Below are 14,431 nucleotides of genomic sequence, written 5' to 3' on the forward strand. Positions count from 1 at the left end.
TGGTCTATTGCTCTATAAAATCTATGTGAAAGAGCAAGATCACCTTGAGGTGGTAGTTTGAGGAAGGTTTACAATCTTTGTTCAGATAGTAAGAAATCACTGTAGACATGAGATTTTTACGAAACATTGAGGTAGAAGCTGTTTGGGGAAGTTTAGATTGTGTGTGTATTGAATGACAGGCACCACTCGCAGCCAAATTCAGTAGTTTGGGTAGTTTAACAGTAATGACTTACCAAGTGTAGCAGTGGTTAATGGAAGAGGGTGAAACCATGGTAAAAGATATAGCCATACTGGTTTCTGTCTGTGTAGTCTCATTGGCCTTAGTGCCCTTTTCACTTGTAACTACATCCTGTTTAGGTTTGTGACGATCCTAAAGATAGAGGGCCAAAGATAGAATTGACAGCACTTGCTAGGTACCTTGAGGAAAACCAAGAATAGCGCTATAAGGAAGCAGAAATAAGCATTTAGAAATGGAGTGACTATTGTTAGTTCAAATTTGTAGTTCTAAGAATCTCTTGGTGTGTAGTTTTTTTTGTTTTTATATATGTATACAGTCTCAAATAATGTTTTCTCTTGTTTCTCCTGTGCAGGCCGAAGGAGAAGACAGCCTGAAGAAGATGCAGCTGATGGAGCTTGCAATTCTGAATGGCACCTACAGAGACGCCAACATTAAATCACGTAAGAATGAGCCTGGGGCAGGATTACAGCTTGTTTTGTCTACAAGCCTGTTTCCTTTTGGTACCAAGCATAAAACCAGTTGAAGTAATAATAAAATAGCATTTACAGTGTGACAAAGAGCCCAATTTTTTTTTAATGCTTCTGTAAACAGTGTTCTGCTCAATTTTATTTTGTGTTAACATACCAAGTTTGGGTTTGTAAATTTACTTTTCTGGTGTGTGTGGAGGTGGTTCAAGAAATGTACTATCTTAACTATCCAGTTAAGACTTTAAACGTTACTACATTATGCAAGAGACAAAATCTTGAAAGTTTTTTAAAAAGAGCTTACTTACTTCAAGTGTCTAAATGAAATTGCCCTGCTATTGAAGTCTTTCCTTTTCCCTTGCTTGCATGTCATATTCTGGTTTTTTTGTTGGTTTGTTTTTGCTATTGAAGTTCCTATGTGAGTTCACAGAGATCAGTGTGTGAGAACTGTTTTTAGCTCGTGTTCTCCCTACCTACCATGGGTTGTGGCATAATTTTATAAGCTATCTGAGAGAATAGTGGTTTGAGACAACGTAAAGTTTATCTGTCATTTATGCGAATATGTCATATTTAGAGCAGTGATATTTTTTTCTTTTTTAAGAAATAGAAGTTTAAAGTCATAGTCAAAATTCCCAAAGTTAGGGAGCCCAGTGAGTTTAGCAATAGTTGCTTTATAAATGGTTGCCTTTAATTTACTCTTAATAGTCATGAATTTAGTGATAGGACTGCTTTCTGCATTCTTTTTCTTGTGCAATAATTCCTGACATGCTGGAAACACACTTAGTGCTTACTTAGCTGACTTAATCCAGGGAGTTTTCCTTAGACTTAAAGAGACTTAGAGCCAGAGTTGTACTTTGGAAGTAAACCATATCTGTTTCTGTGGACTCCAGTTACAGTTTTTACATTGCATCTTTTAATTCGATTTTTTTTTTTTTTTTGGCTTTGCATGCCCTTATAGTCTCACAAAATGTGTTAATAGTAGATATATCATCAAAGATATGACCAGTTTAACATTTTAATAGTGGTGTGCATTTTTTTTACAGTGGGTTTTTAGTTTTTGCATTATTTTTAATCATGTTGGTAAAAGGGAAGCTGATTGCATTTGATTGGTGTGCTTTGGCATTTTTGTGTGATCAGTGCATGTTCTAATGATTTCCTTTTATTTTTCTTCTTTCCTGCTCTTTCCTTTCTTTTTCCTACTTCCCTTTCATTTCCCCATGTCGTATACTGCTATCCCTATACTTCTTTCTAAATTTCTTTGCTTACTGTAGCAGCCCTTGCCTTTTCTCTTGCAGCAACTGCCCAGGCTGCTCCAAGGATCATCACTGGGCCTGCGCCTGTCCTCCCACCAGCTGCTCTGCGTACACCTACGCCAGCTGGTCCTACCATAATGCCTTTGATCAGACAAATACAGACCGCTGTCATGCCAAACGGAACTCCTCACCCAACTGCTGCAATAGTCCCTCCGGGGCCTGAAGCTGGGTTAATCTACACACCCTATGAATACCCCTACACGTTGGCACCAGCTACATCAATCCTTGAGTATCCTATTGAACCCAGTGGTGTGTTAGGTAAGTATGAGTTCAGACTAGATGGTTAATTCATTCCTAAATTGTGGTGCCCAGACTTTGAAATGATGTTTATCAAATTTTAGAGAGGCATTGTAAGTTTTGATAGGAAAGGTTGAAAAGTAAATGTTTTTATTTTAGTTCTTCACAAGAGTTCTATTAAGTTAGCTATATCTTAATTTGTTTTGAATTTGCTTTAGTAGCTCAGAATCACTATGGATATCTTTGCCATGTGCATTCTCAGACAATGCCTTTATTACTTAGGTGACTGAAGTTGTTGAGGTTTAGGTCATTCTTGCCACTTTGTCCTGATGGCCTCATCAGTTCTACCTCGCAAAATTTGTTTTGTCTCACAGGTTTACCTGCTAGCTTAATTTTAAAGTTCTGTCATATTGAGATTTTTATTACATTTCTGTTATTTGTGTATGTATTTAAATATTTTTGATCACTTAGATGCAGTTAATAGTTGGAGTTTTAAGGGTTTTCAGCTTTGTCTTTTGAAGTCCCGGTTAACATGACCAATATTTTATAATTTCCATAGTCACTATGAACTAGATGACCACACATCAACTTAATAAATTCTGTCTTGTTAGAGGCAAAAATTAAACTCATAGGTTTACGTGATCAAAAGCAATATTCTTGAAAAAGACATTATTGATGCCTTTTTTTTATAGAGTGGATTGAAATGCCAGTCATGCCTGATATTTCAGCCCATTGACTTGCTGGATGAAGGACTAGAATACAGCAGCTGTTATAACACGACCAGTCAATGTGGAAAAAAACAAAACAAACTGTTTCTGTGCAGCCCCACTGTTTTACCAGTCAGAATTTTGAAACTTTTTTTTCCTGAATTGTGTATGACCTTTGGTGCTTCATGCTTGCTATTGACGTTTTAGAACTTTGATCTTTTAAAGGGTTCCCCTCAACTTAATATTAATTGGAATATCTTTAATGAACTTGGACACAAAGATTTAAACTTGAAAATTCATTGTTCATTTAAAGAAAGCCACAATGCTCTGTATGTTATCTGTGTGTGTGCATGCACATAGGTGCCTTTTGTTTTACAAATACATTTTATTGTAATGTTTTCTGTCTGAATCATTGTATAAAATAAGTCAGAATTATACCACAGAAATGTTAGTGAGAGGCTGTGTTCTGTTGCACATTTCTTGAAGCATTTTTTTTAAATAACATATAACCTGTAACCTTATTTAAGTTTTCCTTTCCATTAACACTCTGCCCTGTGGCCTTGTGCATGCTCCTTCCCCAGAACTCCTATCTGCTGCACTCACGGCGTCTGTTCCTGAGGAGTTACGGCTCTCGGCTTTCTGCAAGTCTGGGGCTCCTCACTCTTAGTACAAGAGCTCTCTAGTTTTGCCAGATAGAATTCTATTTCTGTGCAATCTGCATATCTAAAATGAAAAATAGATTCTCAACCAGTTTACTGCTTAGAGACAGCAAGAGGCACTGCTGTAAAATTTCTTATTGTAAGTTTGGTTTGGTTGGGACATTTATAATTATGAACACTTGAATATTATTAAACCAGCAAAAGTAAGAGCAAAATATGCAGATGCCCAATTAGCATTTTCAAAGTTCTTAATAATAAGTACTAAGTGAGAAAAATACTCATGATTATTGTTATTTCTTGCTATACCACCTAAGCAGTAAAAACTATCGGCCCTCTGGAGAACTGAGGAAATTACTTTAAATTTCCAATTTACAGTAAATTTGCACACAGATAACATGCATGCTTATGTATCAAGTCTCACATTATTCTAAACTAAGCAGTGCCCTTCAAAACAGATGCAGACATGTGTGTTGGTGGTAGTGAGGAGATTGGTGTCAGCATCAAATCTTCATTGATGACTAATGTTTAATTCCCTTCCTTTTATCTTTAGGTATGGCTTTCCCAACGAAAGGCTAAGAACTCAAGAACGGTCTTAACCGAACCCTCATCAGATCTGAATTTAACCAATGCTTAGTCTCAGCAGCCTCCGGGGAAAAGCTTAGCCTAGCAGTCAGTGACTTACTTGCACTTTTGCACATAGATATAAAGTAAAATGATGTTATTAATTTGGATTAGTCTGTAATACTGCAAAGCAATGGTAATTTATAAAAGGAGTGTATAGTAGTATACTGACTGCTAAGTGTACTGTACTGTTTGCTTTACTAATCACCTAATTCATTGCAGTTCATACTTAATGACTCAAAAGTTTAAAACCACAATCTGTAGGCTTTAAGAGTTGCTTTTTAAACCTTTTTTAAGTGATGAACTCTGAAAGTTAAGGTTAGCAAATACTTGTCAGTATTAAATGTGGCATTATTTAAGTAGTCCTGCTGCAAGAAAGGCACTTCAGTGAATATGTGACTAGTAAAGCTCAGCTACGTCTGGTTCTGATAGAGCTCATGAGACACTGTGACCTGGGGACTGTACATGAAGGGATGGAGTAGGTGGAAGGCCAACCTGTTTGAAATGAATGCAATATTGATAGATGCGTATATACATGGCATACTACAGTTAATTTTAAAACTACTGTGCCTTAACATGTTTCTTAAGCTTTTGTAGTAAGTGAACATTTGAGATCCATTTTGATAAACCTGCTGTCGATGTTTCCCTTATGTATGTTTTCTAACTTTGTCTTGGTAATTGCAATTTAACTAGGTGCGGTGGCTACTAAAGTTCGAAGGCACGATATGCGTGTCCATCCTTACCAAAGGATTGTGACCGCAGACCGAGGTTAGTTTAGTTCTGCAGTTCTTGTTTATAAGCAATGCGCTGGGTGTCCATAAAGTTTGCAGCACCACACCTGATGGAAAGATGTAACTGTTTACCTGCACACCATTCTTTTCCTTCTCTAATTAATTTAATGATTGATTTAAGGTTGGTTTTGTGGTTTTGTTTATGATTTTTTTTTTTTTTTTCGTTTGGGTTTTTACCCCTCCCCTTCATATTTTAATTTATTAAATCTTCTATTACATATCCTAAGATTTATTCCAGTTAAAACATAAATTAGTCAATTTGAGGAGCTGTTAAATTTTTATATTACCGTGGCAATTTTTAGTAATAATTATTGCTAAAACTTACCCTTTAATTGTTCTGAATATTTGGGTTGGTACTACAGAATGAATTGAACAGATTATGTTTTCATAAGAGAAGTAAAAGAATTTGCTTCTGTGTAATTTTGGAGAAAACTAAAGATTTAATTTCCATTTTTCTATATAGTGAAACGTTGAGCCACTGTATAAATATGAGGGCATACATGTCAAGTACTTAGCTAAAATTAACAGTCAGGACTGTGAAAAAATTTTCATGTAGGTGGATACTTTTTATGAATTAGAAAATGAGTTCCCTCTTGTTCTATTTTCTTGCCAAAATGGATTCTTTGATTTTTGTCATTTGCTGCTAAAATATAGTACCTGAAGGTAAACTATCCTGAAGTTCTGTGGTATGTGAGATCCAGCTGTTTGGATATCCTTTTTGACTAACCTGTGACTGGAAAACAAGTCTTCATTTTTCTCACTTTCATATTTGAAACTTGTGCTCTATAATATGCCCTTGGACCCATTTTAAAATTATTTATGCTTACTTGAGTGGTAGTTTCGGTTTTTTGACATTGAATTGTATTTTACTTTTTTGTGTGGTGGTTTTGTTTTTGTTTTTAATTGCAAGATTGGAATCTCAAGCATAGTAGAAAAGGACCTAGCTCACTTGACATGGTTACCCTGAATACCCATCATAAATATTGGACACACTTGTTTTGTGTGTTAGAAATAAAATGCCTTTCCAAAGACATTTATGGTATTTTTATAATATCATCTATACTGAAAACTTTAGCTAATGTATACATTTTTCTGTAGTGGTTATTCATTAAACAAAATAAATCCTTACCTGTGGGAACATCCATAATGATAATACTCCATGCAGTTGCTGCAAATGTGAGCATATCAGCCATTCTATCAGATTCACCTAGAGATAGAAAGTTAGATGGGAAGGTCACTTTACTTGTGGGCAGTCTTAAAAGTAATTGAAACTATATCATACTGCTAAAGTCTAAAATAATTCTCTTACAAAGTTTTTGATTTTGAAGTAACTTTTCTTCTTAGGTTTTCTTTTCCTGTGTTCCTCTTAGGAGATTTTCTATAATTTTGTTAACACAATAATCCTTTCTCACTGTGTACTCCAGAGCCTTCAGATAGTTGAAAATATTAGACCAAGATCTTACTATGTTTGGAAAATGACAACACATTCCATACATGGCTCATCTGTAGCTGTGTTTATTTTGATTAGTTATATTTGTATTTGAAATGCAATGTCAGCAAACCGAAATGCCCTCTCCCTCTCCCTCCCTTCCTCTTTTTCTAGAAACATCGCTTATGCTGACTATCACCACATGTACTCACTGGGTCTAAGGGAGATGACTGAAGTCCTTGACTTACATTATTTTATGATACTACTGTTTTCTCTATTTTTTTTATTAAAAAAGTCTTTTAAAGATTATTATTAGCATTCATTTGATGCAAGGACACAGCCCAAGGACACACAACCATGTAACTATGTGTGAGCATTTAAAGTGGTTGCTTACTGAAAACGAACCCACCTCCATGCTTATTTCAAAATTGGCTTGAAATTAAAGACCAACTGACTTGTAACCAACAATGAGTGATTTTGCACAGTTGACATACCCGTGTGCACTGTAGGAGGCTAGGACATGGCAGAGGGTGAGTCTAGATGGACTAGATACGATGGTTTCTTTGTTAAATATTCAACATTCAAAACATAATCAGAAATTATCCAAGTCATGATTTGATCAAAATTGTTGCTTGCACAAATTAAATTTTGGAGAGCAGCATTTTTATTTTTAAATTTTAAATAAAATTCCACTTCCTTTTAAGAAATTCAGGGAAGATTTGATTATATTGAAGATACAGTATTTTTGTAGTATTTATAAAGTGTCCTAATTGATAAACTATAGAAAACATTTTGTCATACAAAGGTAAATAAGTCTATTATAGAGAACATTTAAGCCCTGTGAACATTGCCCTGCTAGGTTTGATCATGAAGTGGCGTAGAATCTAACTTTGCACTGAGCATCTTTTCATTCATGTCTCTCCTGCCTTTGTTACGAGGGCAGCAGGACAGAGTTCTTCTGTCCAACCTCAGAATAGAGTAGAGATAATGAAGCTGTTGAATGAGTCTTACAAATCATACTACTGTTAAGTGGACCAAGTTTGGTGAAGTGGAAGGTGACAGGTTGATTAAGAAGGAGCTACTCAAGGACAATTGGAGGGATAACTTTTCCACTTGAGAACTACTTTATGTTTTACTGTAATTTTTTAAAATTTTTTTGGTTTTTTTTTTTTTTTTTGTTACTTTGCAAAAGAAAATAGTATTTACAGGTGGCTTCTTTTAAAATATAAAATATAAAGCAGGAATGTATATGAAATGTCAGATTTTATTGTATTTGCAGAGTATTAGCTTTGAAATTGAATAAAGAAAGCTGTTTGTAGTTTTAAAATGCCTTATTGGTATCAGTTAGAAATTTCTTCTATTTTTTATGTACTTAGAGTTCTTTGAGGTATAGAGTTTTAAATGGCAGGATTTTACAGTGTTTACATGCAAGTGCATTTTATAAGTGTTCTATATGTGTAAATTAGTATTTTCAACTGGAAACTGTTGGCTGGTGCAGAAGGCCTGGCCTTTTTCTGGTTCCCATGATGTTGCCTACATTGCTAGACTACAGTATTGCTCTGTATCATGAGGCCAAGAAATTCCATGTTGTTTGTAAATAGAATAATTGAAAAAGCAATAAACGTTTATTGAACAAAAGAAACCTTGTTTGGCCCAGAGTTTATGTTGAACCAAATTGTTCATAGTAATTTAAATTTCTTTAGATTCATTTCTGTTAATCATCAGTTATTAATAATCACATCCATCATTAATAGTTGCTTTATTGCTTGCATCTGAGAGAATACTAATGCTTAATAGCAGTCAGATACTTATAACTGCACTGACTGTTCAAAATTCTTTATACCAAACCTATTCATCATTGTTTTCCAGTTTCCTTCATTGACTGCTACTAACTATTAGTTGTTAGCTGTATTTTATTTCTATTTTTTCTGTTAACAAGTTGGGTTTTTTTCAAATTATTTTTGTGGGAGTGGGCTCTTCTTCATTTGTTCAAATCATGATATGAAATTGTCATGATTTTTATTGTATTCTGTAGATGATGTCAATCAGTTTGTCAGAATTCAACATGCTTTTTTTTATTAGTTGTGATTAGTTTTTCATGTTGTCATTAAGCCGTCACTAGCTGAAACTAATCTCTTCTCTATCTTTTCTTTTCTTTTTTTTTTTTGTTTTTGTTTTTGTTTTTGTTTTTTGTTTTTGTTTCTAACCACCCAGCCGCCACCGGCAACTAACCTATGACCTTCTGACCTCTGAACTCTTCACCCAATGATGACCTGACCATGCCTGCCTGCTGATCAGTTAACTGGTAATCGCCTTTGCTTGCCTGTCGTCAGTGCAGCGAGCTGAGGCACTTGTCCGTTCGTCTTACCATCTAACCAAACAAAAGACAAAGAAATTGTCCTCCAACTCAGCTTCCCCCCACCCCCCTGTTTGGGTGAAAGTGGTTCTAGAACCCGCACTGAATAGTAGTAAAGCAATAAGGCCCGATTCATCCCACAGCACTGACCATCTTTCAATGCCCACCCCAAGCGAACGGTAAGAAGGCCTCTCTTCAGAAGGGGAGACGGATGGCCCTAACTACTCAATGACAGAGGCAGTTACTGTGAGAGACTTGTAGGAATCTTTTTCTTCTCCTAGCGAAGTCACAGCTCTCTCTGAATGTACTGTGTGACAATGCATCATGCATGAACCTTCGGTCAGGGATGTCATTGGTGAAGTGACTTCACAAGTATTCAAAATTTGACATGCTCTTTGTTTAGTCACTACAGTGCCCTCAAAGGGCGGAAATCGCAGCCTTTTATATTGCCTGCCAAAATTTGAAGTATTAGAACAAAGTGTGCCATGAGAGAAAAACTTAACAAGGAGTTTGAAAAGTAATGCAAAGAACAAAGCTGCAACACTATTTTTAAAAAGTTGAGTATCTGAGTTAAAATTTCCAAATCTTTATTTTACACCACCTTAAAAATTATACGAGAACAAGGTACATGCATTATGTGTCACATTACTGGGCAAACTGTTCAAATATTTTTTTTAAACCTCCCTGTATAGAAAATATCATTAAGGATGTAAAAGCCATGCTTGCCTATTTGCTGTATACATGTAATGAAATTGTAGATAAAGTGTAGTGCATTGAAACAAATGAACAAAAAGTAGATACTTTTACTATACAAGGGTGCTGGTGCAGAAAAAAAAAATATATTTTTGGAAATGTAGCATTTTATACTTTCAAGTGTTATAAAAAAAAAAAAGAAAAAGAACAAAGAAACCCTTTATTTCATTAAATGATTTTTTCTGGTGGTTGTCAAGAAACAAAAGACCAAAAGAGCCTTTTTGTCTTTGTTTTTTATTTTTTAAGTATTGGAATAAGTCTAAAGAAAAAGAAAGTGCCTTATTTTCCTTCATGGTCATTTAGTCAAGTGTCCTGCAAGATCAGCTCCTCCCTCAGAGTAAAAGTTAGTGCAAGTCCTCCATCGCCCAGTATGTGAAAGGAGATAGGAGGGGAAACGGATGAGTTGATGGTCTAAATTATATGATTTGTGTCTCGTTATCTTGATGCCAATTTGCCAAATCTGATACTGTGAAAAAAAAAATGTGATAGCTTTTCTAATGTTTGACTAGTAAATTTTAAAACGTCATTCTTTAACAAATCATAATTGAGTACTTTTGGTTATTACCGTCTTCAGTGTTAGTTAGCCCAGAGGATTCTGAGGTTAGAAAAAATTATGTGAGATCTGAACATCAGTTTACAGACATAATTAAATTAGAGCTTTATTTTATTTAGAGAAGAGGGATACATTGAATTTTTTTTTCTAAGTAATTGGAGATAATTGTAATGCATAACAAACTTTTTCACAAAAACAAATCTTTGAAATTTTTTATTGTGGAAAAAGTGTTAAATAACCCCAATTTGATCAGACTTTATGTCATACCAGATACCTTGTGTAGTCTATCTCTGCTGGCTTCAGTAACTGCTCTTTAGTAACACACCTTTTTGCCCCATTTTTTAACTTTAAAGGAATGTGGAAAGCTAGCGTCACAGTGCACATAATTGCTCAGCTACATTCTCATAAAGTTCAGACAGTTTGTGTGCAGAGCCTGTATCTAAATACTTGAGTTAATCAATCATTAACTGCTCAGTACCAGATGTGGCAAATTTCAAGTGATAGTAGACTCCTGGCTCATCAACTCATGCCCTCTTCCATACCGTCATGGCTTCACAGTCAAGGTCAGCAGGAAGCTCATTGGGCACCTTCATGGTGACCTCGCCATTATTCGTTCTCACTTGGAACCATTTTCAGTTTATTTACTATGCAATAGACAGTCCTTGTTTTGTACTCCGCTAGCTTTGGTTTAATGTACCACTGCTCTGTCTTTCTGTTATACACGTGGTGATTTTGATTTATTTACAATATATGCTGTGCCATTTTGATTTTTATTTTTGCTTGGTTGGTTGAATAAATTTGCGACACTCAGAACACTTGAGGTGACAGTAAACAAACAGTACCAGTATTTGATCCAGTCTCATCTCAGCTGTGTTATACCTGGACATTTTAGATGTTTATCAAAGGTCTTTTATGGGGAAGAAGGTAAATGTAAAACAATAGACGTGTGACGTTTATGAGCAATGCTGGCTCTGAACAAACTTTGAAAACTTAGTTGACAGTGTTTTGAGTCAACTGAAAAAGCATGACTTTTGGAATCTCTGAATGCCTTGGTTCTCAGTATTATCACTCTATTGAATTTTTTTCTTATTAAAGTATGTAGTTTTTAAGACTTTTTTCCTGACAGTATTATGTAATTTTTTAGCGTGGGTAGATGGGAGTGTCGCTAGTATGTTACCATACAGCTGACATGTATTTTTTGTCTATTCTTTATTATCTTAGTAGTTTCATGCTATGTATGTACCATAACCAACCTATTGCCTATGAGAAACATGTAAGATAATGTATTTACAGCCATTGTTACAAGTTTATAATGTATTTTTCTATCTTGTTTTATATGTATGTTATATAACATTCAAAAGAATTTTTTTCTTGATTGAGAAAAGGATACAAAATGCAAAATCCACAATTTTGATAACTGAAAATTGCCAATTGTTTTGCAGTACTTTATTATAATGGTGTCTTGTCTTTCTTGGGCTTTTAGTTAGCTGATGAATGAATACATTAGACACTTCTGGGTTTTAGTTGGGATTTTACATAGCTTGCATTTTAATTCTTTGGTTCTTTGCTGTTTCTATTAACCCATAGCATTATTTTAATAAATGTTATAATACCAACCTACTAACTCTGGACTATGTCTGTTTATTAACCTTTTTGTGTTTAATGAAAATAAACAGATAAATAGAATCTCAAGTTCCTGGACTAACACTGAAGATCGTGACCACAGATAACGTAGCGTGACTTGTTTTCTGTGTTGTCTGTCAGCTGACAGTTGTGCACACTACTGCTCAAAGCTTTGGGGATTCTGGCCTTTTTTACCTTGGAGGGTAGATGCAGTGGAGATGGGAACAAAGTGGTGTCCCTTTGAGCCAGTCTCTCAGTCATGCCACTGGCCTTTCAGCATCTGCATTACTAATTCCACACTTGAGTTTTCCTGCTCCAAATGCTGGCTGTCTGCTGAGAGCATAAGGAGTCAAGAGATTGATTGTAATGATGCATCTTGAGAAACCAGTTTGATTCCTTGTTGAGCCATTTACCTTACCTGATATTTCCCTGTGGTGTTTAGCCAGCTGCTCCTAGTAAAGCTAGGCTGCTTCTCTAGGAGTACAACCTAGTCTTGTCCATCCCCCCATTCCCCCACCCCGCAACCCCATTTCCCGTGTTAGAGATCTCTTCTCAGGTGGCTTTCCTCCTACCCACGTTCCAAACAGACTAGGCAATTACACAAGAAGCACACAGGGTTGGACACTAATCTGACATGGTTAATTTCTAGCATAAAAATACATTTAGGATTATTTCCCTATCCCATGATTCACTTAGGTATGCTCTGTATAGAGGGCCCTCTTAAGTATAACTTCTTTAACACTGAAGTCCATATATGTCACAGATTCATAATTACCTTGTCTCTGAAAAAATTTTTTTTTACATGTTCAAAAAAAAAAACATTCTTAGGGTGAATTTTGCTTTGTAAGTAATGGTTTTTATTTTGAAAATATATTTTAGAATCCATAAAATGGAGGGTTAAATTATAAGTTCTAACTTTGTGAAAGCATATTGCTAAAATATTTTGTGCATATATGAAACTCAGAATAGTGAGACTGGTTTAATAACCACTGATCATTTTTGACCCTGTACACACATGAAATAATCTCTGAGAGGAAGAGACCTTGTAATGTCATTGGTTATACAGGTTGCCATTGCCATAACAAGTATGGGTAGTACTCTGGGAAAATTTGAAGGTGCTGTCCGGCTGCTGCACAAATTTTTATAGTATCTTGAACTTCTGTGCAGTAAATATCCTCTGAAGCCTGTGCATGCAGTGAGAGTGCTCCATGTATGGCTATGCCTTAGTACTACCGTCCTACTGAAAATGTTGTTCAGAGACAGTTTGACATGATGCAGATAGCTTTGCAAGTCACATGTTCATACCATTACAATAGTACAACAGCCAAATTGCTGGGATGGGAAAGTTCTAGAGTCACTTCATTAGTTGATGCTATTTGATGTGTTCTCATTCAAAAGGCTGTTGATACTAATGTACTTAGTAAAGCCTTTTTCTTTTTCTTTAGGTAAGATATCTAGGAAAACTTGATAGGAAAATTATTCACATCATTGTAGTACAGCATCTTCATATATGGCACTGCCCGTGTGAGGGAGTTGTTGAAGTACCTTGTCCATAAAAAAATTGTCTGTGCACACAAGGTGTCTGGTGTAAAGGGTCTGATTATGTGTGCGTGTGCGTGCAACAAAAACATAGGCATAAATAAAATTGCTGATTGTGGTTGCATTGCCTGATCAACATTTCATCAGTGAAGTCTACGCTTTGTTATTCTTTTATGTGACTGGTGTGTGTGTTGGGTGGGGTTGTTTGCTTGTGTTGCTGGAATGGGATGCCTGTCTATTCCTCGATGACAGCATTCTCAGCCTTGATGGAATGAAACATGTTACCAAATTATCCATTAATTGAGCTAAATTTATTCTCTGAAAACTTCTTGGTCTCTCACATTTTCAAGTGTATAGGATAATGTATTATCGTCACAAAGTATTTAAAGTGGGAATAATAGCTTAACCCATTTTATGAACAGTATCATTTTAGAAATATCCATGGTACATTTAATACCTGATTTCTATATAAAATTACCTAAATTGAGTTGTCTTTATTTTGAAGAGACTTTAAAAGTATCTATAGCTGGTGCTCAATGCTGAATCAAACTGGTTAACCTAAAACACGATACACTCCTTTCTTTGTTTCTGCTGCACTAATTGCCAGGGATTGGGAGAGGAGGAGCAGCAACTAATCCATGGTAGGTAGATGTGGACTGTGGGTGCTGGTAAAAAAAGCGACTGGACAAAGTGCAGGTCACATTACTGGAAGAGACACTGGATGAGCACTGGGATAGTGTCAGCCCCCAGGGTCAATGTTACTTCATATCACTTTAAAGGTTCTCTTATTACAATGTTTTGAGCCAAATATATCTATTGTGGTTATATTACATTGGTATGTATAAAAATCTTGAACTTGTGGAAATTGTGTGTGTATACAGACATACATATAGATAGATAGATATTTATATATATATATATATATATATAAAGATATGTGTGTATATCTATATTTATAGATGTAGCTATATAGATATGAATTGTTCCCAAATGACACATGAATGGGAAACTGCAAATTACTGTACATGAGGTACAATAAAAAAACTGGACAGTGTGCATGTGCTGCATCTTCTCAAGCCAAAAATAAGCTGGAAGTGAGGCTGACCCTTTCACAGAAATACCAAAGTAAAGAGCATATTTTAAGTTTT

At 35.4% G+C, this 14,431-nt stretch overlaps 1 protein-coding gene across 7 annotated transcripts in view; it reads left to right on the forward strand.

Moving 5' to 3' along the window:
- Qki (QKI, KH domain containing RNA binding) overlaps positions 1-13,429 on the forward strand; it is a 129,642-nt gene extending 116,213 nt beyond the window's left edge. For 2 of the 7 annotated variants that reach the window (XM_036168984.1, XM_036168989.1), the window contains exons 5-8: positions 591-678; positions 1,974-2,273; positions 4,933-5,007; positions 8,674-13,429. In XM_036168984.1, the coding sequence (XP_036024877.1) occupies positions 591-678; positions 1,974-2,273; positions 4,933-5,007; positions 8,674-8,690 (480 nt within the window). In that variant the 3' untranslated portion in view covers positions 8,691-13,429. Of the gene's footprint in view, positions 1-590; positions 679-1,973; positions 2,274-2,944; positions 5,008-8,673 lie in introns of those variants that run through there. The other 5 variants (XM_036168985.1, XM_036168991.1, XM_036168986.1 and 2 more) reach the window with 5 other exon arrangements.
- Positions 13,430-14,431: the final 1,002 nt, after the last annotated feature.

The sequence above is a fragment of the Onychomys torridus genome, chromosome 19 (assembly GCF_903995425.1).
Source record: "Onychomys torridus chromosome 19, mOncTor1.1, whole genome shotgun sequence".
NCBI lineage: Eukaryota > Metazoa > Chordata > Mammalia > Rodentia > Cricetidae > Onychomys > Onychomys torridus.